This window comes from Ostrinia furnacalis, unplaced genomic scaffold (genome assembly GCF_004193835.3).
Source record: "Ostrinia furnacalis isolate ACB-3 unplaced genomic scaffold, ASM419383v2 OfSCF5394, whole genome shotgun sequence".
NCBI classification, from domain to species: domain Eukaryota; kingdom Metazoa; phylum Arthropoda; class Insecta; order Lepidoptera; family Crambidae; genus Ostrinia; species Ostrinia furnacalis.
This window is the reverse complement of record NW_021135633.1, coordinates 159,402-186,908: the sequence shown is the minus strand read 5'-3', so window position 1 is coordinate 186,908 and position 27,507 is coordinate 159,402. Positions and strand designations below refer to the sequence as shown.

The following is a 27,507-nucleotide window of genomic DNA, read 5'->3' as shown; positions in this document are numbered from 1 at the left end:
TTAAAGGATAAAGCCGCAAGTGTCATAAATTCAGTAGATTTTTCTGCCAACAACTATGAAGTTGCCTGGCGCTTTTTATGTGAAAGATATCATAACAACAAAGTTTTAATCACCAACCACATACACGCATTGTTTGACATCGAGCCCTTTACAAAGGAATCGTCAGTTTCATTACGAAATCTGATTGACAGCATCAAAAAGAACTTAAGATCTTTAGAGTCTCTTAACGTGAACACGCATAACTGGGACTTGTTAATGGCATGTATTTAAATGATCTTTTTAAATTAGCAAAAACGGCAAATAAAAAAATCTAAATNTTTGATGCTTCGTATAAGTCGCTCCCATGCCCCACCCCAGTGTGGACTCGCAGGTGGTATGAATGTCCATTCAGTTGCGTTGTTTGCAGCTTCAGTGCGGAGCACTCCTTCGTCCAGTTCCTTGATCGATCGTTTGAGTTCTGTGTCAGCTCCTCGCAAGTTAGTCCCGTTGTCTGACATCAGATGTCGCGGCCAGCCGCGGCGCGCTGCCATGCGCCTGAGTGCCATAATCAACGAATCTGTGCTGACTGAATGGACTATTTCTAAGTGGACAGCGCGCACCGTAAGACATGTGAAAATTACACCATACCTTTTCTCATGTCGACGGCCAACTGTCACGGTCATTGGGCCAAACAGATCAATCCCACAATGAGTGAATGGACGTTGGTGGTGAGCTACGCGGGCGGCAGGTAAGTTACCCATCCTTGGTATTTCGGGCTTAGCCTTCCTTATTCTGCATACCATACATCGCGATGAGACATATTTAACAGTTGGTCTCAATTTTATAATCCNTGACTGTCTTATTTTTCTTGTTTTGAAGTAATCTGTCTAGTCTCCGAAACGCTTCCTAAGCCCATAAAATGTTTAGTATCCCATTGACTTATTTCTCAGTAAGGAATGACAATCGACCTATTTTCCGGAGCAGGAAAACTATTTATAGACATCAGCTCTTTTCGGATTGTTCGTTGTTAGTCGTATGTATATGTTTAATAGATCAGAACATTATCTTTTTAACTCTTATCCAGAGTTACGTATAATAAGTACTTAGTTGAGAAAAAAAAAACTATAAACAACTACACTAGCTATTGCTTGGGGCTCCGCCCTCGTGGATTTATAATCATTTACACAATCTAATGGAATTATACATTAAAGAAAAATAATTTGTATTTGGAAACAAGTTTGGATGTTTATAGTAGGTAAATTATTTAATTTGTATATTATCAGATGAATTATGTAACAAGACCGTTAGATGGTTTTTTTGCTAGATAATGAGAGAAAAATAATGTCTGGTTTTTACGTTTAAGACAAATAAAACTCTTATCGGTTTGTTTTTAGGGTTCCGTACACAAAAGATAAAAACGAGACCCAATTAATTTCTGTTTGTCAACAGGCTGTGTCTTACCATGATAGATATAACAGTTGAAATTTTCACAGATGATGTAATTTCTGTAGCCGCTAAAACAACATATACATACAAGAACAAGATAAAATAAATATTTAAGGTGCTCCCATACAAGTACAACAAATGTGAATTTTGGCCGTTTTTTGCTCAATATTAACAGGGAGACGCTTAAAATATTCACATGGTATTTAGTTGTATATTTACTTCAAATAAATAATTAAATTAAAGTAAATATTTAATGGAGGCTACCATGTAGCAACAAAAGCGTCGTATGGAACCCTTCCTGGGTGTTTTTATACATCTCGATTCCACGCGCCGTTATCACTGGTAAAAATATAAACATGGTCTTCCTGATAGTAATACATACCTATAATTGACAGCCCTTAGTTATTGACTGTGATAACGAATGCTATTTAATGCTGGTCAGTTCATTTATGATATCACTTTCGCGGTATTCATTCTTCGGCATTGTTCATTGGCGCCCGTGCCATGATGATTATTACAAACATAATATTTTACTTACTGTGGGCAGTTCTCGCGGACTGTGCTAGTCTGGTCCGAAAGGAAGATTTGATTAGGACCAAACGTTTGGTCATTGGAGAGTATAATGAACTAGAGCTTTCTGGAAAAAGTGTGCGCCTTCCCGTGCCGGCTCAAGCACAGACGCTGGCCTACTCCTGCGGGCCCACGGCTGCCTACGCCATGCTGCGATTCTGGGGAGTGCAGCGTGAAACATTGTCACCGTCACTTGATTCGGTGTCGGGCAACAACTGCGTTGACGCATTAATACGAGCAATGAGCAATGAAAACTTTTCGCCCATACAACCTGGAACATATCCTGATAACTTTGTCGAGGGGATCAACAGACGGATTCAGGGATTGAATCTAAACAACCGGAGATTTTACCAAGGTATCACCTTGCTGCCGAGTCTGTACACTTCGAATCCGGAACGACCCTGGAATGATTACAGTGGCAGATCGAGTATATATTTAAGAATTGCCAGATTTGTTTACGACAGCCTAATGAATGATGCTCCAGTAGCGTTTGGATTTAGAGGCAGGTTTTCCATTTACGAAAGTGAGCGGGACCATTTTATAGTAATAACTGGGATTGATATAAGTGAACGAGATGAAGTGACATTTTACTATATGGACCCAGATGGTGGTGTTCAGAGGAGTTTCCGTCATACACAGTTGAATACATTGTTGGTGAGAGGTGGGGTGTTGATAGTGCACCGACCCGGTGTTATGGTGCCAATGATCCCACCTAGACCTACACCAGGGGCGAGTACAACAAGTTCGCCTGGCTCTGGGCACGATTATTGTACTTCTATGGTACAGACCGAGGCTGCCACTGGTGCAGTTGGAGGCGCGATAGGAGGAGCTATATTTGGGTCCGCATTTTTGCCCGGCATCGGCACCGCGATTGGCGGAGTGGTGGGTGCTCTTAGCGGCTCCGCTATTTCGGCCGGCGTGGGTGCTACAGTAGCATGTTAATTATAACCTTTTGCTTTTACTTTTGTGTCATTCTTTATTCGCATTGTGTCAATGATTAAAAATGAGTATACGTAAATTTTTGTTTGTTTTATTTTAACATTTACCCAATCAAAAGTATCTAGGGAAATATAAGCATATAACACTGTTTTACATTACTGTAATTACCTAGGTAGGTACTAACTTACACAGGAAAATTAAGTAAATAATCTAGTGTCAACTATACACAAAACACAAATAATGGCAAAACTCTTATCCCACACACACAGACACAAATCCCGTGACCACTTTAATAATTAAACGACTTACAAAATAAGTAGGTAAAAACTTGCACCAAAATTACTGAAAACTTCGTTAAAAATTAACACCAACTAATAAAATGTAGTAATATAGTGAATCTTAGAGTAGGCGCACGCGCACACAGTTGATTTTTAGTTGGCCGATAGTTGTACCCGATTATTTGTATGAAGAATCGGCCAAATCGAATCGGCGTAGGTACTTAGTGTGCGCACTCCCATACATGCCCATAGGTACTGATCAACTGCCCGACTAAACTATCGGCCGACGAAAAATCAACGGTGTGCGCCTACTCTTAGAATGAGAACTGTGACATTATAATAACATTTTCGCCAATTTATGCCTAAGTGATAAATATTATGATAAAAAATGTTGAAAATGCGTTTTAAGGTTTTCTAAATTAAAAATTAAAAGTTGTAAAGTATGGTAATAACATCCTTCATTTTGGACGTTAAATCGAGCCCTCGAATTACAAAATGAGTAATGTGCAAATTAATTTTAATTTTCAAATTAAATGTTACACCAGAGCAGAGTACCTACCCAGTGTTACTGAGAAATTGCCGACCAAGCCATGGACATTGGACAAATATTTGTCCACAAACAATGTAGTCAGAGTGCAACAAAAGATTAATAAATACTGAAAGTACTGTATTTACACCAGTAAAACATGTTTCTACATAAACAAAATAAAACAGTTCGGGCCTTTTCACTTCAAATCGATGAGTTTTATTGGATGCATTTATTTATACATTAGTGAACATTATACATGATAATCGCTTCGCCACAGCAATACATGGAACACTCGGGCACCAATTTAATCTCATTTAATTGAAACCTGATGTAAATGAATTGGGTGATCATTGTAAATACACAAATGTTCCAATTCGAACAGTAATGAGCTGTACAGAATATTAATTCGTGACGTGGTGTCGCTCAATTGAAATTTTAAATTGATTTATTTAACATACAGGTGATGCTATGTAAATGTAGTAAATTAATTATTTGTGGACTCATTTTGGTCTAAAGATTAGATTGTAATGATGGGCCTATTATAGAAACTAATACCTACTTAGTTGAAAAAAGTATGTGAGTTGCCTTTTGGAACAGCTATTATTACCAGATTATAAATGACCAATGGTCACTTTTTCTAACACGTAAATATGATCAATGGACGGCTACAATCTCTTCACTCCTTAAACTGATCATCATCATTATCAGTCTAAAGCAGTCCACTGCTCACCCACGGATATACTGAAATACCTACCTAAATCCGTAACCGTTTTATATCCTAATAATTGAGATTGAGATACGCAATACATGGAAAAAAAGTTCATCTAGATGATAATTGGATATCTGAATGATTAGTCGTCCTTTAAGATTTACCTTCACCACGTACCCAGATGTAGACAAACAACAATAAAGTAGAATCCTTTCCGTATACATTTTTCTCAAAAATCCGAAGCTAGAAATGACAAAGTGCCCACATGTACTCACAAGAATATGTCACACATTCATAACAAGTTTGTCTCGAATGTGTTACAAGTTCACAGCTCTCGGTTCAAGCGGTTCGTATCGTGGCATCCAGTTTCGCGATGTTGCTCGGTCGACTGTAACTTTTTTGTTTTCCTAGACCGCGGCGGTTTTTTAATTTGTTGAATTTCGTTGGCGTATGCGTTCTATTGAATATTGAACGCTGTGAGTCATAGAGCTGAACAAACCTCGTCTGAATGTAAGCTGCTTTGTCAACCACCATGCGTTTGACATCAGGACAGGAACCGTAAAAACAAAGAATTAGTAGCCGTCAATTAGTCATCATCATTTCAGACAGAGGACGTCCACTGCTGAACATAGGCCTCCCTCAATGATTTCTACAATGGCCGGTTGGTAGAGGACTGCATTCAGCGCCTTCCTGCTACCTTCTGTCAATTAGTGCCCTGTGTTAATTTATAAACATGAAAGAATGGGATTTATGAATGAATAACGGGACATCGTTGGTGCTATGATTTATGTACGAATAAGGCAGCAACACGTGTCTCCTAATATCAATGATTTCATGAATAGATATTCAAGATCAAAGATTAACATTCCATTAATCATGAAACTTCATGATCAAATAAAGATTTGGAACTAATACTCAACTCGCTCTTTCTTACTCCGAATTCCAGCCAAGCCAATGTTATTCTCAATGGATATCAAAAATAAATACCGAGTATTTTTCCTCCAGTTACGAATTCTATAAGCGTCAAACTACAAAGCTTTAAAACATTAATTTCTCGTGCAGATAACCATTTTATCTTCCATTAGTCCTAATTATTCGTCTCAAAGAACATTGAAAAAAACATCAAAGAAGAAGGAGCCCGTAATTGTTTTGTTAAGAGAAAAAAGGCCTAAAACTGACTTAATTAAATGTTCAGATGAACTGGGATGGAAATTAGTAGGTTAGGTTATTTTTCAGAGTATAGACTTTCCTCATATTTTCCGATTGAGAGAATCGATTGGCTCAAAAGAAAGTGGGACGGTCGTGAGTTGAAGTCCTACCTGAGGCAGTCAATTTGGTCAAGTGAAGTCATGTGTGAAATGTAGGTAGGTACTTTCTTCCTTTTACTCGTGTAGGTAAGATAAGGTAAGATTAGTAACTAATATTACCGTGGATAAGTCATTTTGATAAAAACAAAAATATTCTACCTAACTTGATTTTGCCGTATACTTATTCTTAATTGAATACCTAGCATGGTCGTTGTGGAAATCCTTGGGGGGAGGCCTTTGCCCAGCTGTGGATTTCATTTGGCTAAAACGAACGAACGTAAGGTACTTTACCTTCTGCTTAAAATCACTGGTTTCCGAAAGCTTTTAATTTAAAACATTAGCTCACGGCAGCCTGTAGCCAACCTGGTCGTTTGTTAGCGCTCGAATTCACTCTAATTTTATCCAAGTTTCAAAATTAATATGCCTAATTTACTGAAAAACTTCGGGAACACCTAAATGTTCATTCAAAAGTCTAAAGTTTAGACTTTAAACCAAAGGAAGAAAAATTAGTGTACTTTTGGAACATTCCGAAAATGTACTAGCTTTTTACTTTGGCTTTTGGCGAATTTCTGTCACAGTAAGTCTATCGCACGCGTATCCACCTACCAATCACCGGGATAAAAATTAACAGATATTTTTCCTTGTGTCTCAAACTTTCAACATACCAAACTTCATCTTAATCGGTTCTGTTCAGGTTCGTGAATCACACTTCCATCTTCACAAACTTTCACTTAGAATATTAGTAGGAAAAGCCAAGGAAGGCACCTACTTCTAAAATTCTAAAAGTATATGCTAAAAACATAATAAAGAATATCGTACGAAAAAGGTCTCTAGAAAAACTGAAGTTTATGGACATATGCCAACGTCAGTTCACAGCAGGACGCCATATACCACCATGTCCGTCGTTTTTTCCAACCGCCATCGCGAGTAAATTGGCGTTTAACGGTGTTCGTAAATTTTAGTACAGTAGAATCTCGATTATCCGGACTTCGATTATCCGGATATCCGATTATCCGGACTCATCCTTCACGGTTTCTTATTAGCGATTTAGGATCTGGACCCATAAAAACGGAAGGCGCCGCCACCGTAACATGATACGGACGTCATCTTAGTTCATTGTTAAACGAAATGGATGACCAATGGTCTAAAATTTAGATTTTTAGACTCTAAAATGATGTATTGAAAACCTTTTCTATTGTAAAAAGTTAATTATTGTTTGATTTTACTTTGAAATCGATTATCCGGATTTTCGATTATTCGGAACACCTCTGGTTTTAATTGATCCGGATAATCGGGATTCTACTGTATACGTAGTTCTATCCGCTGACAGTTCGTCAATGACATGAACCGACGTTCGATATTTAAAATTCGAAAATTTGGGTTTTTATGACTTAACTACCCGCCCACTCTTCCCCTGGATGTCGTAAGAGGGTCTCATCAGGCCTCGTGAGGAGTATAGATCAAATTTTCTATTTGCTTCTGGCAAAGAATTTTGTTTTTACAGAGGAGACTACAAGCTACGTTGCTATTTGCTAATTCTTGCCTATTCCACACCGAAAAACAAATTAAACTCACAAGATTCCGTTTCTAAACACAGAGAACAATTCATTTTTGTCAATCAAATAATGTCAAAAGGCACAAAAGAAACTTTGACAATGGCTTAATTAGGTTTGATAGAAAACGAACTTCATTGTCCGCGAAAAGAAATTATTATTTTAATATTGAAGGGCCCGGACGGTTTAAATTATTCTTGTCAATTATGAGACTCCAGAATAATATGCCGGCGAAAACTGTTCGTAATAACTTTCGTAAAGATTTTTGCAAAATAAGGTTAGTTACGTATACAGGGTACATAAAAAAGCTATCCTTGAACTTTATTTTTGAAAATTGACAAAAAGATTCATAAAAAATGTTTTGAAACTTTTTGTTACGAGAAGTAAATAAGTTTCTAATTCAGATATTTATTTTCATCACCATATTGTTATACATAATTACATTCAGAATGCTTTTCAGTACCTTAATATCCAAATAGTCTTGCTCTAGCTAGATATTAAAACTTAAGACATCGACTCTGGATCGCTTATCATATTTATTTTTCTAGATTCACATAAAACACTTGAATTAAGTTGAATTATTAATCTCCTTAATTGATCTCTCATTCCCACATTTCTGGACTGTATACAACAGATAATTACATAAGCCGGTTAGTAATTGTCCACCTTGCTAATGCACTATCAGTAGATTGATTGGTTCCAATGGGTGTGTAAAATCAATCAGACGCATGCCTATTAAATGGTTTACCTTAATAACATTAGGCGATGCACTAATTGATTTGTAACAACAGGATTCAACGTAATCTGCTTGTGTCAAATACCGTAGTCACATGCTAAAGGTAGAGGATACTCAAGAGTCTCAAGTCGTAGTTCGACTTCCAGGTAGGACATCATAACATAAAAGTAACATATTATGTAATACATAGCTTGGTGTTTTTGTACTTTATTTAATTGAGAATTAGGTATGATTATAAAATTGTACCAATGACACCACTCCTGTACTAAATTGTATAATACGGTCTTACCTACAGTCTTGTAGTTCATTTTTAATGTAGCTATTGGTTTTTTTATACAGGTGTAAAGTTTGTTGTTTTGTATAGTCTGGTCGGTCCATCAAATGTTGTCCATCAACCATCGAATCTTCCATCTTACTGTGTAAAGTCAGAAGTACTCAGATCCGAATCATGTAGGATATTTTTGAACGTGCTACTAGCTGTCATTCCTGTGCTCTGTAAAGTCAGTCCAACTAGGATCTTGTAGGAAAATGTTCAATGTGTACTAGTTAGTATCTTTCCCATACTGCTGCAAAGTCAGGCCAACTCGGGAGCTAATTGGAATCGCCTAATGACGGGCAACACGACACGACCCAAATTAGCTTTGTCGTCAAAGCGCGCGCGCAGCTGTGGCTCGCCGCTAAACTTCAGCCTCTTCTGTTGCTGACAACGAATTTTGTTTCAGTGTGTACATTTTCCCTTGATTGACCCTTCCACGAAAACAGCTTTCTAAAATACCTTAAGGTCTTAGGACGTTAAACGTATAATTTTATACTTTAAACTAATTTTAAGTAGGCGTTAAAAGGAATGGTAGGTAATTGAAGATTGATGACACGTATTTTACTGTAAGGTATTTTTTAAAATATAAAGGATTTTTTTTCATTACACCTAAAAAAAATTCGTTTGATTGTACATTTTTTTATTTCAGTTGTCATTTACGAGTGGTCCCAGTTGCCGGTAGAATATTATTTATTTTTTACGGATCCGGCGACTGGGACCGCGGTCCTAGTTAATTGCGTTACCCGGAAGCCTCGTGCCTATGTTTAGTTGTAGATTTAATAGTATGCAAGGTAAAAAAAAACAAAAGTATTAAAAAAACAGTTGCCCAAAGAAAACAGAGTCCTCCAACGCTTGTCATACCACTTCCAACTTTTCAAATATCGAATGTAACTTTTGAAGCAGGTGAGAACTCGGCGTTCAATTCCGGCGGTTCGGCGTCCGGCGTGGAGTGTTGGCCAAATACTGAGTCCAATTCCGCGGCCAATATCCGCGGTTCGGGCCAATATGACTTATGAGAACCGTAAGTACTAGGTACTCGATATCTGCCTTCGATGGGTTTTATGTAGAACGGGCCTGAATTTAAGATGTTTGAAAAGTGTGTATTGTGTGGAGAAATATGTGGGATAATAGAATTTTACTATTCTAAATATTAAATGTCAATTTAACTTTCCCCCGGACACACTTGACCTTCACTGGTCGGTCAAGCTGTAGATCCAGGCTAGCAGCGGTGGGAACGAGTCAAAAAAACGTGATGTGTTGCCTGTTAAGAAATTGTAAACCTGAAAAAATCCTGTTATATCATTTAAGCCTTCATCCTGCAACCAAGAAAATTCAATATTTTTTAGGCAAGTNGAGAGGTAAATAAGTAGTTAATATTATTCATGATAATTCATGCTAAATCATGTATTTCCTCCGCCATTTTCTGCAGATTGGCACCTCACGTCACATCATTTTACCGAAGTCAGCCCTATAGCTTCGGCGCAGTACCGATCACTGACGTTTGTCAACAAAACTTCTGACAAACTTGCTTGACTCTTGAGACAAGCTAAATTACACCATATTGTTAATGACATTGAGCATACATTTTTTTAAATACCTTCGCGAAGTAAAACTTCTGTACGTAGTACTTATTATTATTCTGTGGTGCTGCGTTGTTATAACGGAGAGGCAACGCCTTCGAAGCTATCGTCTGCTGTAAGCTGAGTCGTTGGAATAAGCAGCGTTGCGTTGTGGAAGTGTGGCACTCTGTGTGTTAATAATAATGGAAAAAATAACTTTTGTGTAAACTAAATAATATAGAAACTGATGAATGTATTGGTCGGCAGGCGTCGGCGTTCAACTCGTGGTTCGAGAACGCGGAGGAGGACCTGACGGACCCGGTGCGCTGCAACTCCATCGAGGAGATCCGCGCGCTCAAGGACGCGCACGCACAATTCCAGGTATATTGTTGTAAATCTTCTAAGCTGTTATTGTTTTGTCCATTTTTGTCAATCTAAAGCAATTTAAATTCTTTTAAGGTCAAATTTTTAAAAAGTTTTCTTCTCTCTTTCATGCCTTTGTTGTCCAGTAGGCTTAGGATGCACACCACGATACCGAGATTATCGCGCCATTTTATCGATTATACGCGATAAGCCCATACATTTGTCGTCTAAAATCATCGATAAGATTTTATCACGGCGCATATCTTAATCCTTTCTGTCACAAAACCTATTTTTTTTAAATATGGCTAGTCGATTATTTTATTTTAATAGTTTCAAGAAATAAAGGTTTATTGATTGTTCATTCAGTACAATTTCGAGAAATTTCTTGCGGAAATTAATACTTGTGTAACTAATCTAATCTTTGTGGCATACTGGTACTAATTTCACACAAGTCGTCTTAGTAAAACCTGTTCGTAGTTTAATCACTTGTGTATTTTACCTTTACCCTCTGTTCTTCCCCAGGCGTCGCTATCATCAGCGCAAAGCGACTTCGAAGCGCTGGCAGCGCTGGACGCGCAGATCAAGTCGTTCAACGTGGGCGCCAACCCCTACACCTGGTTCACCATGGAAGCGCTCGAGGAAACCTGGCGCAACCTGCGCAAGATCATCGGTAAGCCACGCCCACTGACACGCCCCTTTTACTGGACTACGCCTACTGTGTCTTGTGTGAATGAAAAAAATAAGCTAATGTGAATCCATGCTCAACAAAAACTATAGGAAAGAATTTGAATAATATTCATAGATGGCTGATAAAGATTAACGACTCTAAACCTTCTCTAACCTTCTAAATGTACATGTTTTCAAAAGGAAACATAATTTTATTTCAATTCTAAGCCGTCGCGTCCGTAGTTTTAATTCCGTCCATGATGAAATAATGAGTAATTGGTAATATTGAGTATTGATCCATTTTTAACAGTACATTAGTCTGCATGCTTATGATGTTTTATGGGTCTTCCTTCTGTATTTATAATCAAGACATGTCTCGAAAGGGGTTATGTATAGTGCGAATGTTTTGAAAAAACAATCATCAATAGAGCTTCAAAAATCATGCTTATACAAAGTTGATGAATCACTTGAACATTACTCTATAATAAAAACTTGTTTCCCGCAGCCGAGCGCGACGTAGAATTGACAAAGGAAGCGCAGCGGCAGGATGAGAACGACAAGCTTCGTAAGGAGTTCGCCAAGCACGCCAATGCCTTCCACCAGTGGCTCACAGAGACACGGTACGTACCGCTAGTATACCCTTGCGACGAAGTAGCTACCCAGGTCCAACTCATTGCTTTTACAATGGGAAATGCTTTGGGCATACCCGCTGATCGTCCCCATCCTAAGGCGTACCCAGCTTCTAGCCTAGGGGCAAGTCATATCCAGCTTCTGCAGCATTTTTAGGACAGATAATTCGGCTTTTATCCCCTGTGGGTACGCCCATGTCCCCATCGTCCTCTCCTCGCTAGGAGGGCGGGGCCTGCCCACTAAAACCCGATTATGTCCACCGGAGCCCAATGAAACGGAGCCGCGAGTTATTGTCCTAATTTGGACATTGGACCAGTTCCAACTCTGTCCTGAGTTATAACAACTCTCGTCACTGATGTATCAATGGACCAATCAGGGTAATGATTAAAGAGGAGGTACTAAAACTGAAGCGATTTTATATCAATTGAACCAACTACGTATCATCATCTCTTCATTATTGGTCTTTAAAACTATCTATAACATTAAAGATTAAGTCTTAATGAATCTAACAATTTTAAAACATTGATAAGTATTTGAACTGATGCTTGGTGTACAGGTACCGACTTCTAGGCTGGGACGGGTAAAGTACAGAATGTCGAGTGTTACTTGTACTAAAAAGCTTGTAAAAAGCTTCGTTTTGGCATGACAAAGTTGTTTCTACGACAAAAAATAAACTTCGTTTATGCCGAAACAATATTTGTTGTAAGCACATCGTACGTCCTAGATGTTCTTCAATGCAGCATTAACTAAAATTGCCTCCGATTCTACCACAAAATATTAATGTCTGAATACAACTACTACTAAGCTAACTTTAATGTGAGTGCTTTAGTTTTGTTAATTATACTAATTTCACTAAAACTTACCAGACACACGATTAAGAATCGAACTTTTTTAAAATATGATGTGTGGGGGGTCAGGTTCGCTCCGATGTAAAAATAACGCCGTTTTAAATGTTCACAAAACAGTTTATTGCGAGTATTTGTAAGTTTAGTACACTTTTGGGCAAACACGTGTTTCTTGCGCGCGGTAGGCTAACGCGGTGTCGCTCCGAGGGCGTTTGGCAGCAGACTGGGAGACGCGTGAAATTGTGTGCGAATAAAACTGCCGCGTCGCGTACCAAACCAACGACACCGAGTTACCCTCCAATAGAAAATAAAAATTGTTCTTAAACTACCGTTACATAATACAATAATATTCCGTCGCTAACACTCCCCACCCCAGTGCTGGCACAGCACTAATCAATTAAAGGGATCCTTGCGACGCGCGCTGCAGACCTCTTCAGCGTACCTGACTTGGTTCTTAGTTCAACCACCCTTACTCGACCGTCTGCCCCTGGGAACACCTGCTGAACTACTGCCTTGGGCCACACGTTGCGTGGCGCTCCTGGATCCACAATTAGAACCAAATCACCTACCTTCAACGACTGTTGTTCCTGGTTCCACTTGCGTCTCGGTACGAGGTCTGGGAGAATTTCGTTGATCCAGCGTTTCCAGAACATATCTGCAAGTAGTTGAGACTTACGCCACTGTTTGCGCAGGTACAGGTCATCGCTGCTGAACCTTCCGGGAGTTGGAAGATTCGAAGAAGTTCCAAGCAAGAAATGGTTGGGTGTTAGTGTCTCGTCGCTGCCAGGTTCCACAGAGACATGAGAGAGAGGACGACTATTGACGATGTTCTCGACTTCTGTAAGAAGAGTACTCAAAACCTCGTCCCTAGGTGCACGTTCCTTCAAGATGATTTTAAGTGAAGTTTTGATGCTTCGTATAAGTCGCTCCCATGCCCCACCCCAGTGTGGACTCGCAGGTGGTATGAATGTCCATTCAGTTGCGTTGTTTGCAGCTTCAGTGCGGAGCACTCCTTCGTCCAGTTCCTTGATCGATCGTTTGAGTTCTGTGTCAGCTCCTCGCAAGTTAGTCCCGTTGTCTGACATCAGATGTCGCGGCCAGCCGCGGCGCGCTGCCATGCGCCTGAGTGCCATAATCAACGAATCTGTGCTGACTGAATGGACTATTTCTAGGTGGACAGCGCGCACCGTAAGACATGTGAAAATTACACCATACCTTTTCTCATGTCGACGGCCAACTGTCACGGTCATTGGGCCAAACAGATCAATCCCACAATGAGTGAATGGACGTTGGTGGTGAGCTACGCGGGCGGCAGGTAAGTTACCCATCCTTGGTATTTCGGGCTTAGCCTTCCTTATTCTGCATACCATACATCGCGATGAGACATATTTAACAGTTGGTCTCAATTTTATAATCCAAAATCTTTGTTTCAGATGGTTGACTACCGACTCTTGGTTGCCGTGAGCAGCCTTCTCGTGGTAGTGTTTCACTATCAGACGAGCGACGTGGTGTTTTCCATCTAAAATTACAGGCCTTTTAGTTTCAGGTGAGACTCCGGTGGCGGCGTCAATGCGGCCTCCGCAACGCAGCACGTCGTGTTCATCGAGCATCGGTGACAAGGTAAGTAGTCGACTGTTATTTTCTATGCGTTTTCCTTTCTTTATTGCAGATATTTCCGAGGCGAAACTATCCAACTGCGCTTGTTTAATCAGAAACCGCTCAGCTAGGTCCATGTCTGATAACAGGCTCGACGATGCAACCTTCCTGCATTTATTAATAAAGCGCAACACGGTAGCCATCACTCTCACCAGCTTCAACCATGATGAAAATCTACTAACGTCGAGTATAGGTAAGTTGTTACTTTCCTGTTTAATTAAGTTTATTCTCTCCAGGTCACTGTCACATAAAGCAGTGAAATCACGGCGCGGCCAAGTAGTCTCATCTCCGTATAAAAATGAAGGTCCCGTGAACCATTCATTTCTAAACACCGTGACGTCATAAGTTTCCCTAGTACCAACGTCAGCGATATTCAACTTCGTAGGCACATACCTCCACTCAGTAGCTCGCGTTAAGTCATCTATTTCGCCGAGCCGGTTTGCTACGAATGTTTTATATTGCCGCGTGTCATTGTTAATCCACTGTAGCACTGTGGTCGAGTCGCACCAAAAATACCTTTGTTCGACTTTCATGCGTCCGTGCTCCTCAGCGATTGTCTTTGCGAGTCTAGCCGCTAACAAGGCGGCCTGCAGCTCCATTTTAGGTATCGTAGTCGGCTTTAACGGAGCAACCCGGCCCCGGCTAGTTATAAGCGCGATGTGTATGTTTCCATTGTGTTCCCATCTCCAGTAGGCTACGGCACACATCGCCTTCGATGAAGCATCGCTAAAAACATGCAATTGCAAATTATTATAATTATTACCAGTCGTAGACCCGTTCGTAGCATGGCCCGTAGCACACTCGTTATCCGTAACGCGTTCACTGACTCGATGCCGCGCAGAATCTCGTAGCAGCGGCGTAGGCGATGCACTATCGGTCTCCCTCTCACTCGTAGTAAACGCAGACTCCGTCTCGCTCGCACCGGCCCTTACATAATAACGTGGAATGCGTATACTTGGTATTTCTTTTAAAAGATCAATCCAGCTGCACCATTTTTGATAAACATCGTCTGAGATTATTTCGTCCCAGCCAATGTTATGCCTCCAGGTATCCTGAAGCATTATTTTGCCCTGTATGGTGAATGGAGTAAGAAAACCAAATATATCAAAAATAGACATGACTACGGCAAGCATCAAACGTTTAGTCGGTCTTTGTTTACCTTTTACAATGCCGTCGGGAATACGTTTCAATGAAACGTCAAAACCTAATTCATCTTGGGCCGGGTACCAAATCATTCCCAGCGTTCGCTCGCCTTGGTATTGTTCGTTAGATTTAAACTTAACGGCCGCGTCACCTAAGGTCTCCTTTGGCAAGCTATCTAACACCTGTAGGCTATTACTAGTCCAGTTGCGGATCTCAAAACCACCCTTCTTGTGAATATCCGTTATATTCCGTGCCATACTTATGGCTGTGGTTTCATCCGGTAGACTATCTATATAGTCGTCCATGTAGTGCTGCGTGTAGATAGCGGCTGCGGCGGCGGGCTGTGATGACTCATGCAGCTGCGCATTTTTGTTTTTAATAAACTGCGCGACGAACGGCGAACAGTTTGCTCCAAATATCAGTGACGTCATTGAATACGTCTTTATCTCACCTGAAGATTCATCCCTCCATAAGAANTGCCCTGTATGGTGAATGGAGTAAGAAAACCAAATATATCAAAAATAGACATGACTACCGCAAGCATCAAACGTTTAGTCGGTCTTTGTTTACCTTTTAAAATGCCGTCGGGAATACGTTTCAATGAAACGTCAAAACCTAGTTCATCTTGGGCCGGGTACCAAATCATTCCCAGCGTTCGCTCGCCTTGGTATTGTTCGTTAGATTTAAACTTAACGGCCGCGTCACCTAAAGTCTCCTTTGGTAAGCTATCTAACACCTGTAGGCTATTACCACACTATTACTAGTCCAGTTGCGGATCTCAAAACCACCCTTCTTGTGAATATCCGTTATATTCCGTGCCATACTTATGGCTGTGGTTTCATCCGGTAGACTATCTATATAGTCGTCCATGTAGTGCTGCGTGTAGATAGCGGCTGCGGCGGCGGCACGGCGGGCTGTGATGACTCATGCAGCTGCGCATTTTTGTTTTTAATAAACTGCGCGACGAACGGCGAACAGTTTGCTCCAAATATTAGTGAAGTCATTGAATACGTCGTTATTTCACCTGTAGATTCATCCCTCCATAAGAACCTTAAAGCCGATTGGTCTTCAGGTTTTATTTTAATGCGTAGGAACATGTCTTTAATGTCCCCGGTGACTCCAACTTTATTTATTCTAAAACGTATCATGATGCCAAATTGGATGAGCGTAATTATACGTTAAATCATAGTTAAGGGGGCAAGAGGGGAGCAAAGAACAAGTGGACTGTATCTAAATTATTTTGCGGGGTTTTCAATAAAGCGGAGTCTACAAAGAAGTGTAGGTANAAATAAAGAATTTAGTAGGTCAGGCCCTGTGAGTAGGAAATCATTCAATGACTCACCATAGACTTTAGCGGCCGCATCGAACACGAGTCGCAACTTTTTTTTATTAGGATTATTTACCCCAAAATGGGGTAAATACCAAGTTCTTGGCGACCGTTCGGTATTTTGCGTTTCTTGGGCAAAATTATTTTCTAGCAAGTGTTTTACACGCTCCCTGTACCTACTCGCGTACTCCTGGTCAGCTGACATTTTCCTCTCAACGCTGTGCAGTCGGGAAAGTGCATTAGGGTAACTGTCAGGTAACTTACAGTTTGGGTCCTTCCACGGCAAGTTGACGTGCCACCTGCCGTCAATGAGCTGCGCACCCTCGTCCAGCATGGCCACCGCGCGCACCTCGTCTTTGTTCTGTCGTGGTTTACCTGTCACTCCCAAAGCATCTATAGAAAAGGAGCGCCGCACCTCATCACTGAGGTCCCGAAGAGCACGTTCATCATCAGACGCTGATGCTGAAATGAGTAAGGTGGTGTAGGGAGAAGAAGAACCAGCGCACGGCAAGTGCATTACTCCGTGCACGCACCAGCCCAGGGGGGTTCGTGTAGCTGACGGCTCATTGTTTTTACCAACATAAATCTCTAAAGGCATTAACAAATGATAATTGTCTTGACCTAATAATATTTCTGGCTTACACAAATCATTACAGTTTATAGTTACATTTTTCAAATGATCATACTCTTTACATTTAGCTAGTGAAAACTCTTGAACAGGCAAATCTAAGTTATCAACACTTCGCAAATTAATTGTAAACAATCTGTTATCACTTCCCTTACTAGACAAGTCCAGAGTGAGCGCTGTCGACGCGCACACAAGCGCATCGTCGCCCCACGCGCCGCGCACACGCATGGGCTCGCTGCGGCCGCCGCGCAGCCCTGCGCGCGCAGCCAGCTGCGAGCTTATCACTGATATTGTAGACCCGTCGTCTAATAACGCACACGCACTTATTTTACCGTTAGGACCGTGAATTTCGACCGGCACTACTTTCAACAGCACTTTTTTGTCCGTAACACTCATATGGGCCACAGTCTCGGTAGTTGACGTACTCGATGAGGTCTTCTTGCTCTCGGCGGTCGCCTCGGCCCCGTGCCGCTGCGGAGGGTTGTGTAACAGCCGGTGATGCGCCCCGCCGCAGTCGTCTTGATCGCAAGCGGGCGCAGTGCAGTTATCTCTGCCGTGCCGCGATAGTAGGCATTTAAAACATAAGCCGTATCGCTTGACGTGGCGCCATCGATCTTTGCGTAATGCTTTCTTGAATGATTTGCAACTTGTCAGCTGGTGTTCATCTTGTTTACAAAAGTTGCATTTTTCACTATGCTCGCTCTTAGCGTCGGAGTGTTGAAGTAGTATACTTTGTGAGTTTCTAGCGTTACTTTCGTGCTGCCTGTATTTGTTTTGATTGTAACGTTGAGCTGATGTAGTAACGTTGGCCGTGGTTGACATTTTTAGTGCCTCCTCGTGAAGGAAATCAGAAATCATGTCAATTCTTGACTTATCAATTTCTCCTTTCAATCTAGGGTAACAATAATCCGCCCATTTGGAAACTAGTACAGTGGGCAGCTTGGCCAAAATAATATTCGCTAGGTGAACACCGCGTAGGTATTCGTCACGCCCCACTGCACGTACTGCTGTTACGTAATTCTGGATTTTAACAGCAAAAGGCACTATTTCACTTTGATAATCCAATGGCAACGGTGGTAACTTCTGTACATCTTGCGTGATTTTAGTTAATATAAAATCTGGGTTACCAAATCTGAGCTCCAATGTAGACATCAGCTGATCGGGTGACGTTGCACAAATCAATAATGCAGATACAGCTTCTTTTGCAGGTCCTCGAAGACATTTTCGAAGCCTCCAGACGTTTTCCTTATCAGTGAAGCCGCATATTTGTGTTGACTCCTCGTAGGACTGTTTAAAGTGAAGCCACTCCAGGGGGTCTCCAGCGAACTCAGGTAAGTCCTTTGGGATGCTCATACGGCTCAGTAGTTGCGGGTTGGGTCCATGAATGGGAGTAGTGGCTAGCTGCTTCAGTGCGCTCGTCAGCATCTCGATGGCACCATTTTGTGGATTCAGCTCGCCCGGGGGTTTACCATTGTGGGGGGCTCGCTGCTCCTTCTCCATCTCATGCTGGCTGTGGTCCAGCCACTTCTCGACGTCGGTGCGAGTATGAATGCTCTCGCGGTCTCCATTTGGTGGACTGTATTCATCTTCCAGGTCAGCTAGGTCTGCTTCTAGCTTTTTATCGATCAACTCCATCTGTATCCTGGCCTTTTCCTTCGCTGCCTCAAGTTCCAACCGTTTTCGCCTTGCTTTAGCTGAGGATGACGTCGATATTCGTGACGTGAGGTCTCGTGGTGCTTCCTCAGGAGACAGGTCCAGTTTGTGAACTGATATGTGCGACGGTCCTGCCTCTGCGGTCGGTTGACGTGTCGGGTGTGGCCACTGACACGACGTTGCATGCTGCGGTGGCACTTGTGACGTTTTCACGGGCTCGGATTTTACACTGCCTTTGAGATGAGTATCGTTCATTGTCTCGGTATGCACACTTGCGGACACCAGTTTTTTACGGTCACTACGCGTGAGAACCATTTTACTCGTACAACGTGGCGAATGATACATCGGACTGATCCGGCCGAATGACCAGCTGTGGGGGGTCAGGTTCGCTCCGATGTAAAAATAACGCCGTTTTAAATGTTCACAAAACAGTTTATTGCGAGTATTTGCAAGTTTAGTACACTTTTGGGCAAACACGTGTTTCTTGCGCGCGGTAGGCTAACGCGGTGTCGCTCCGAGGGCGTTTGGCAGCAGACTGGGAGACGCGTGAAATTGTGTGCGAATAAAACTGCCGCGTCGCGTACCAACGACACCGAGTTACCCTCCGATAGAAAATAAAAATTGTTCTTAAACTACCGTTACATAATACAATGATATTCCGTCGCTAACAGCAAGTGTACTTAAGTACGCAAAAGTTTTTCAGGCAACTGTACTTCGCATTGAAACCTTAACAAGCTTTTCATTATAGGCCACACGATATTAATCTACCAAATTAAAATTCCTTAACACCCTTACAAATTCGAAATTAAGTAATAACGGTTTAATAACACCGTCATTCCGGCATCATCAATCATTACCGTAACTATCCCACGGTTCGACCAATCAGATGCGATTTACGCAAAACAATTAAAAAGATTAATATTGCGCCGTCAAAGTGAACCATTAATTCGTTTGCTGTGACGTCACTGCTGTCTGCGGTTGGCCTACGCCCCCCACCCCTCGCCCGTGGACTCCCTCCTGTCACCACAACTAGGGAACAGTCGGAAATTATCAGCCAGTTCACGAATGCATTGTAGCGAACCGTAGCGTACTGTAGCATCGTAGCCTACCGTAGCTCGAACAGTGTAACATGCAAAACTAGGTGCTGGGCATCATAAGTGTCTTACATTTTTACATGTCAGTGAGGCCCACGTGAGGCCCACAGCTGCGGCCCAAAATGGGCTCCGCCACCGATATAGGTTTTCCTATAGCGACCCAAATTGGGCCGTGTCACAGGCGAGAGGAAGAAAAGAAATCAAACAACTGATATTTCATGAGCAAAGTAGACACTAGGTGCGTCATACACGCAATGACGTGTAGACGAACGCACGAGTCCGCACGATCAACGCTACACAAGGTACGGATTCATTGAGAGAAATTCAGGCGTAGTAAGCATCAGTGTGGTCAATAGAAATAGCAATCCTATATCAGACAGATGTAGGTTACCAAGAACTTTTTACGTCACTCTCATCACTCTTTGTGGGCCATTCTAATAAGTATGTTGTGTGTAAAAAGATCCAAGGTTGAAGCTAACAGCAGTTTAGGAACAATGAAAGGCTCTTTCTTTAATCGTAAGATGAGTTTGAAGTGGCCCGAGTTGACTAAATAGCCCAATCAAATCAACAAAGCATTGTGAATTGATCTATATTGTCCAGGCTTTTATATTTAGGCTGTGTGGCCTTATTTTGTGTTGTCAAAAGTGTAATTTATCTGATATTAGTCCCGGTGGTTTGTACAACGTGTGATTGGCGTATTGCTATTGAACTGAATAGTAACATTTATTTGTGTTTTGGCAAATATGCCATTCATTCATATTCGAAATCGGATCAGTTATTAAAATTGTTTATGTTCGGGTTTACGTGCTTAATGGTTCAGTTAAGTCAGACAATAAGCCAAATATTTTTCATTTTTGTGTGAGCTGCTAGTTGATTAATTCAAATCAGATACGTATGAAAAGGCACAATGTTTAAAAGCGAACTCTTCCAGAAAACCAAGAACACAGTGGTTTGTTTTGCTAAACTATTTGATAGAATCGAGCTTCAATAGAACTTCGTCAATTTCCTACTCGCGTTGGAACTATTTTAATTATCATCAACATGTCATTTAGGTTCCACTGCAGAGGACAACCCTCTCTAACTTACCAGAGGCAAATGAAGGATTAATGCCCGTTTTCACCATCAATCCCTAATTTTTAAGTGACCCCCATGAAAACAAAATTCCTGTTATGTGTTACCATAGGGGTCACTTAAAAATTAGGGATTGATGCCGAAAACGGGCATTAATCTTCCACTCTCCATGAGACTGTTAGACGGGTAGGAAAGGCCTGTGTACCTAGGTACCATGAGTTTACATTAGGTGTGCTCGCTAGCGAATACGTCAAAAATCTCTATGAAGATTTTGTTTCTTAAAAGTAGCCGACAGGGGCGCTGCACAATATGTCATACAATTAATGTCATTTTTTTTACGCAGTCGCTAGCGAGCACACCTAACGTAAACTCATGGTAAGAACACTGATGTTCGCATATTAGACTCAGTCGCCTCTACTCCATTTTGAGCTGTATCAAGACCAAACAAAATCTATTATTTACACTCCACTTTCCGCGATCCTCAAAGGAATTAATCCAACATTATCTTTTCTATAAACCTTAAATGTACATAGCCAATAAAATCCAAAGCAGACGTTGGCAAACAAGACTTCTGCGGACAAACACATTAAGGCCGCTACACACTCCGTCGTTTGGTGTCGCAATGTTATAAATTACCCGCATTTTATGCCGTTACATTCGTGACAATAGCTCGCTCCAGAAATATTACGTTAAGGACATTACACTATCTTGTATTCAAACGCGAAACCATGTCATTTACATCTCGTGTTTATGTGGTACTCAGTAATCATTATTAGATTATTTCTCCTGCGTATTAAAGTTAAAAAACAGTACGTGGTATACTTTAATTATTGAATCAACTCATAAACAGTATTGGTTACACATGCAACATAACGCACAAGTTTTGCGTACGCATAATCTAACTAAATCATTCGTGTGTTAAACCTATAATGAGCGTATTAAATATTGTAAATCAATTCCATAATTTGTGGTATTCACAATTTAATTTATATTAATCAAATTAAAAGCTATCAAAGGCTTTTCAGCGGGCAATGAATAGGCAGAAACCTCACTAGGGACGATAACATTATGACATTTATGACGTAAGTGAGCAATATTGCCTCCAATATCGCTTCAGCATAGATCCAGTCTCAATAGTGTACCAGCGCCTTATTACCGCAAACAAAATAAAACTTTATACGTGCGAGTCTAAATTTTTTATGAGGTATACAGTATACAGTATACTGTTATCATCGGCCAACTTTTACGTTACACCTTTATTTCGGATGTTTTCTTCATATTTTACTGCGGCATAAACGAGTGCGTGAACTAAGTGAGATAGCGGTCGGTCCCGAGTTTACGGATGTCATAAAAACCCTAAATGTTCTATGATTCATATTCGGCGAGAATACAAAGTGCCAATTCCGCTGTAACAATAATAAGTGGCTGGATTATTTTTTGACGATTCTCAGATGGTAGAGCGAGTTGAAAATGTTATAATTCGCATATGGAGTGAACGGTGAACTCTACTAATCCGTATTGGATCTACGTGGTGGAGTATGGCCAGAGCCACCCCACAGTTGGGGTGAAGCTTCTGCCCTACAGTGGGACTGGGACGAATCTAATTCGTTGCTAGATTTGCATTCTAATACTGTGCAGGGGAAATAAATGCTGTTTTAGATTTGCATCGGTAATGTTAAGTTTTTCTGGACATACGTCAATAATAACAAGGCAACAGCGGACATACCTGATAGACTCAAAATGACGATTTGTAAGAACTATTTATTAGTCTAAACAAATAAAGAAATTTTGACTTTGACTTTGACTTTGACTTTNTTTGATCACTACAAGCCCGGACACACTGTATAATATAGATAGCAGTTGCAATAAAACAGAATGTGTACTTTCCAGCGCTCTAATGGACACGCTCATAACCCCATTATCGGAGCGAGCGGACGAGTGGCGGCGCGGCGCGTGCTCGTCGAGTGGCGCGCTGAGTCGCGAGCACGCGCGCGAATGCAAGCGCGCGCGCGCAGAACTGCGCCGACGCGTGCACGACGCGCAGAGGCACGCGCGAAAAGCGCGCCGCGCGCCGCCCGACGCTAAGAGGAGGGCTGATGTTTGTATACAGGTAAGGGCTCGTTTCTACGGCAATCCAGTTCTGCGGAATCCAGTGATGCAGGGTCCCGCAAACCCGCAAAACTGGACTCATGTCGTGTGAACACACATTGTGTTTGAAATTCGAACGGATCGGTTTTTCGCTGGACTCTCCAAAAGGGATGCTCGTGATAACGTTACGATTAAAACACGTGTAATAGGATCCTTCAAAAAACAGTTCCTGCAAATAACGGAAGAACAAACCCTAAGTTTAACCCTTCGTTCGTTCGTTTCAACCAGAGGATGTCTACTGCAGGCTGAACAAAGGCCTCTTCCAACGATTTCCACACCGACCGGTCCTGCACTGCTGGCATCCAAGTGCTTGGTCGCGGGCGACCATCACCAGACCGTCAGTCTAACGAGTAGGCCTGCCTATCAGTTCTATCCATCAGAGCTATGTGCCCTTTCCACTGTCCCTTAAGTGTTTAACACTGAGTGGTCTGGTTTGACGTGTGTAGAGATGTAAAGTTATATTAAAAATCGGGATCTCTTAAGTTCAGCTTTTAGAGTTTCTTAAACGTGGATTAAACGTGCTACAAACAAAGTACTAATATGTACGACCAATGTTTATTAGTAGTGTCCGATATTTCACGGCAGTGCACATTTTGTGTACTTAAAGATCAATCACTGTTTATTCACCCATTCAAGTTTGCTGTTTCAGGATATTCAGGAAAGGAAGCAACAGCTAGAAGAAATGGAAGAGAAGGCAGTGAAGGCAGCGCTGATCGAGGAGCGAAGCCGCTTCTGCCACTTCGTCTCGCTTCTCAACCCAGTGGTGGTAAGATATTTTGGTCTCATTAAACATCACCATCATAATTTTAAGCTGTCTGGAAGACATCGCTTTATAGCAGTATTTCCCAAAGTGGGCGATAAAGCCCCCTTGTGGGCGCTGCAGGCTTAAAGGGGGGCGGTAAGAGACCCAGAAAAAAAATCGGGACGTTGTGTAGAGGCTTGGGAGGCGTCATTTACTAGGAAGACTCTTAGATACCCACTGAGCACTCGACACTCGACTACAAATGGGGGCGCTAAAAAGAATTTATTCTCAAAGTGGGCAGTAGACAAAATAAGTTTGGGAACCGCTGCTTTATAGCAATAAGACCGCTTTATTTGTACTGTCCCTGTGTATTTCTTTCTTTCTTGTTTTGTGTGTGGTGTACAATAAAGTGTTTTTATAATGATTACTTCATGGCCAGCGATCAACTACGATCGAAGCGGCTCCTGTATAGTCCAGCAGGCATTTATTTATTTCCTAATCATTTCCAGGAGTGTGAAGTGGCAATGCTAGCGGAAGTGGGCCATCTGCAGGAAGGCAGCGAGCAGCTGATCCGACACACGGCAGAACCTAGGACCTTACCCGCTGCCAGTCTACAGGTAACATTCGACAGGGTTTCTACAAGGTGTCCCTGCAAGTATGGATGATACAAAAAGGATTGTCAAATGCAATGACTTTTCCCCAAGAGAAAAAACTTCAGACCTTCCAAAAAATACCTTTTCGTAAAGATTGTCTTCAGTAATCAATCAGCCAATTGGTATGGGAACGTAATCTTCATATTGTTCTTGTAGAAAGGGTGTAGCATTTGCATAGTAGAATAAATCCTTTTTGTCTGATCCATACTTAGGGATACACATTACAATTCTTTGCCGGTCCTATGACAGTTTAACTTTCCCCCGTGCAAACTAGACCTTCATTGGTCGAGTTTTTATTGGCGGTCAAACTGTAGATTCCTCACCATCCCACAGCTGCAACTTGCGTGGTAAGGTTAGCTTATTTATGCAGGTGATATGAAACATTAAGTCGTGCCATAGCGGGTGGACGTGTCGTGGCTCGTGGCGTCGTGTGTTAAACCCTGTGCTTATCTGACGACTAATTTGGTGATTGAGTTTCTTGCGCTACTTCTTCCCAACTTCAAGTAGGGGTTACAATGTATTCAGAAGCAAGCTTCACAAGTGCTTGTGGTCTAAATTGAATAAAATATTTTTGATTTTGATTTCAAGTTAGAATCAAAGCACACGATTTGTGGTGGCGGCGGCCGAAGTGGTGTATGTCGCTGCGTAGTCTAGCATAGAAATATCTTTGGCGTCCTTCACAGCGGTTGTGGCGCCGCAACGCATCATGTGCTTTGGCTCTTACTGTTACTTACCACGCATTCTCAAAGAAAGTGGGCTTAAAGTTTCTGATTGATTTCAGGTGATATGCGACATCAAATCCTGCTACAGCGGCTGGGCGGAGAGCGGATCCGCGCCTCACTCGCCGTCGACGTCGTCGCGCCTCGGCAGCCGCAAGTCCTCACTCACGTCCATATCGTCGCTCAACAGCCAGTGCTCGGAGCCGCACGGTGAGTCTCATCATCATGATCATCGTCATCGTCATCATCATCATCATCATCATCATCATCATCATCATCATCATCATCATCATCATCATCATCAGCTCGGCGTCGTCGCGCCTCGGCAGCCGCAAGTCCTCGCTCACGTCCATCTCGTCGCTCAACAGCCAGTGCTCGGAGCCGCACGGTGAGTCTCATCATCATCGTCATCATCATCATCATTGTCATCATCATCATCATTGTCATCATCATCATCATCATATCATCATCATCATCATCATCATCATCATCATCATCATCATCATCATCATCATCATCATCATCATATCATCATCATCATCATCATCACATCATCATCATCATTATCATCATAATCATCACTGTAGCCTATAGAGACCCCACACCACTAGTTAAACAAGAACCAGCCACATTATCAAAAGCAAGTGCTTGGAGTCGCAGCACAGTGAGTCGTCATTATCATCATTATTCATCTTTCATTCATTCGTTTCAACCAAATGACGTTCACTTCTGAACAAAGGTCTCTCCTAAGGAATTGTTTTAAACTTTCATGGTCACTAACATAATAATTTATTATTGACGGGATTGCTACCATGTATCTTAATTTCTAGTTTCCGATATTTCGGCACTGTTGCAAGCGCCATGATCACGGAATAACTGAGTAACTCTTAGGCCCAAAACACACGGTGAAACGCAATTGCAACGAAACTGCAACTTCTAGTTACTTTTGAGTTGCATCTAAGTTTCTGCCATAGATTCCGTTGAGAGACCACACATGACGCGACCAGTTTGAAACCGGTTTAAAATGGTCGCGTCAAATGCAACTCAAAAGTAACTAGAAGTTGCAGTTTCGTTGCAATTGCGTTTCACCGTGTGTTCTGGGCCTTAGGATCTCTCTAAGGATTTCCATAACGACAAGTCCCGTAACCAGGTGTTTATTGTGACCTTTACCAGATCGTTGGTCCACCTAATGGGAGGCCTGCCCCTATTTTGTCAAGTCAGTAGCACACTACGGGTGGCCGCATGCATGTCCTTAAGCACGACGATCTGTGTCTCATTCAAATACGAGGGCTGCACTAAAAGTATCGGGAATGGAATATTTCCACTGTTCCTGTCATATTAAAATCTATTTAATTGCAAACTCCAGGGTTTTAAAAATCGTATACCATTTATTTATTTAAAAAAAGATTCTCGGTCGTATCACAAGGTCTTGTCAAACTTGTTTAGTCGTTGAGAAAATGGAATTGACTCGAGAAAATTCAAGAGCGATGATATATTATGACTTTTGAAGTGGTTTAACACAAAAACAGTGTGTTGACCGGATGATTTCTGCATTTGGTAATGAAGCCCCATCCAAAACATCAATTTATCGCTGGTTTGCTGAATTTCAACGTGGACGTGTCAAGCTCAGTGATGATCCCCGTCAAGGTCGTCCAAAACTGTAGTCACCCAAGAAAACGTTGATGCTGTGCGTAAGCTGATTGAAGTAGATCGACATGTGACATACCGCGAAATTCAGGCAACTTTAGACATTGGCATGAGTCAAATACAAATAATCTTGCATGAACAATTAGGTGTAAAAAAGTTGTTTTCCCCATAGATACCGCATTCGCTCCGTGAAGAGCAAAAAGCGGCTCGCGTTACTTGGTGCGTCAGAACTCTCGAAAGATTACACGTAGGATCCTCAAATGCTGTATACAACATCGTATCAGGTGACGAATCCTGGATATACGCGAACGAACCCGAAACAAAAAACCAGTCACGAGTTTGGGTGTTCGAAAATGAGTTAAAGCCAACAAAAATTGTTCGTTCACGGAGTGTTGCAAAAAAAATGGTGGCCACGTTTGTCTCCAAAACCGGCCATGTTGCGACTATTCCTCTTGGGGGACAAAGAACGGTTAATGCAGAATGGTATGCTAGCATTTGTTTGCCACAGGTCGTTTCTGAACTCCGTAAAGAGAACTGCAACCGCCGCATCATCCTCCATCACGACAATGCGAGTTCTCACACCGCGCACAGAACAAAAGAG

The 27,507-nt window shown here is 41.7% G+C and overlaps 4 protein-coding genes across 8 annotated transcripts in view; 2 read left to right on the top strand and 2 right to left on the bottom strand.

The window, feature by feature from the left end:
* Positions 1–686: 686 nt before the first annotated feature.
* On the top strand, positions 687–11,736 carry LOC114361025 (spectrin alpha chain-like). Its single transcript, XM_028315932.1, has 4 exons — positions 687–707; positions 10,189–10,302; positions 10,807–10,954; positions 11,456–11,736. The coding sequence occupies exons 1-4, from the start codon at positions 687–689 to the stop codon at positions 11,734–11,736; spliced, it is 564 nt and encodes a 187-aa protein (XP_028171733.1).
* A 754-nt stretch (positions 11,737–12,490) lies between these two features.
* LOC114361033 (uncharacterized) lies at positions 12,491–16,358 on the bottom strand. The gene is made up of 2 exons (XM_028315945.1): positions 16,263–16,358; positions 12,491–15,689 (listed from the first exon to the last, which is right to left on the bottom strand). Exons 1-2 carry the CDS (start codon positions 16,319–16,321, stop codon positions 12,815–12,817), a joined length of 2,934 nt encoding a protein of 977 aa, XP_028171746.1. The 5' UTR covers positions 16,322–16,358; the 3' UTR covers positions 12,491–12,814.
* Positions 16,359–16,529: 171 nt separating this feature from the next.
* Positions 16,530–19,087, bottom strand: LOC114361024 (uncharacterized). The gene is made up of 2 exons (XM_028315930.1): positions 16,647–19,087; positions 16,530–16,536 (listed from the first exon to the last, which is right to left on the bottom strand). The coding sequence occupies exons 1-2, from the start codon at positions 19,085–19,087 to the stop codon at positions 16,530–16,532; spliced, it is 2,448 nt and encodes an 815-aa protein (XP_028171731.1).
* A 3,797-nt stretch (positions 19,088–22,884) lies between these two features.
* LOC114361026 (metastasis suppressor protein 1-like) overlaps positions 22,885–27,507 on the top strand; it is a 37,723-nt gene continuing 33,100 nt past the window's right edge. For all 5 annotated transcript variants that reach the window (XM_028315936.1, XM_028315935.1, XM_028315933.1 and 2 more), the window contains exons 1-4: positions 22,885–23,107; positions 23,795–23,911; positions 24,397–24,504; positions 25,322–25,469. In XM_028315936.1, coding sequence (XP_028171737.1) covers positions 22,895–23,107; positions 23,795–23,911; positions 24,397–24,504; positions 25,322–25,469 — 586 coding nt within the window. In that variant the 5' untranslated portion in view covers positions 22,885–22,894. The remainder of the gene's footprint in view (positions 23,108–23,794; positions 23,912–24,396; positions 24,505–25,321; positions 25,470–27,507) is intronic.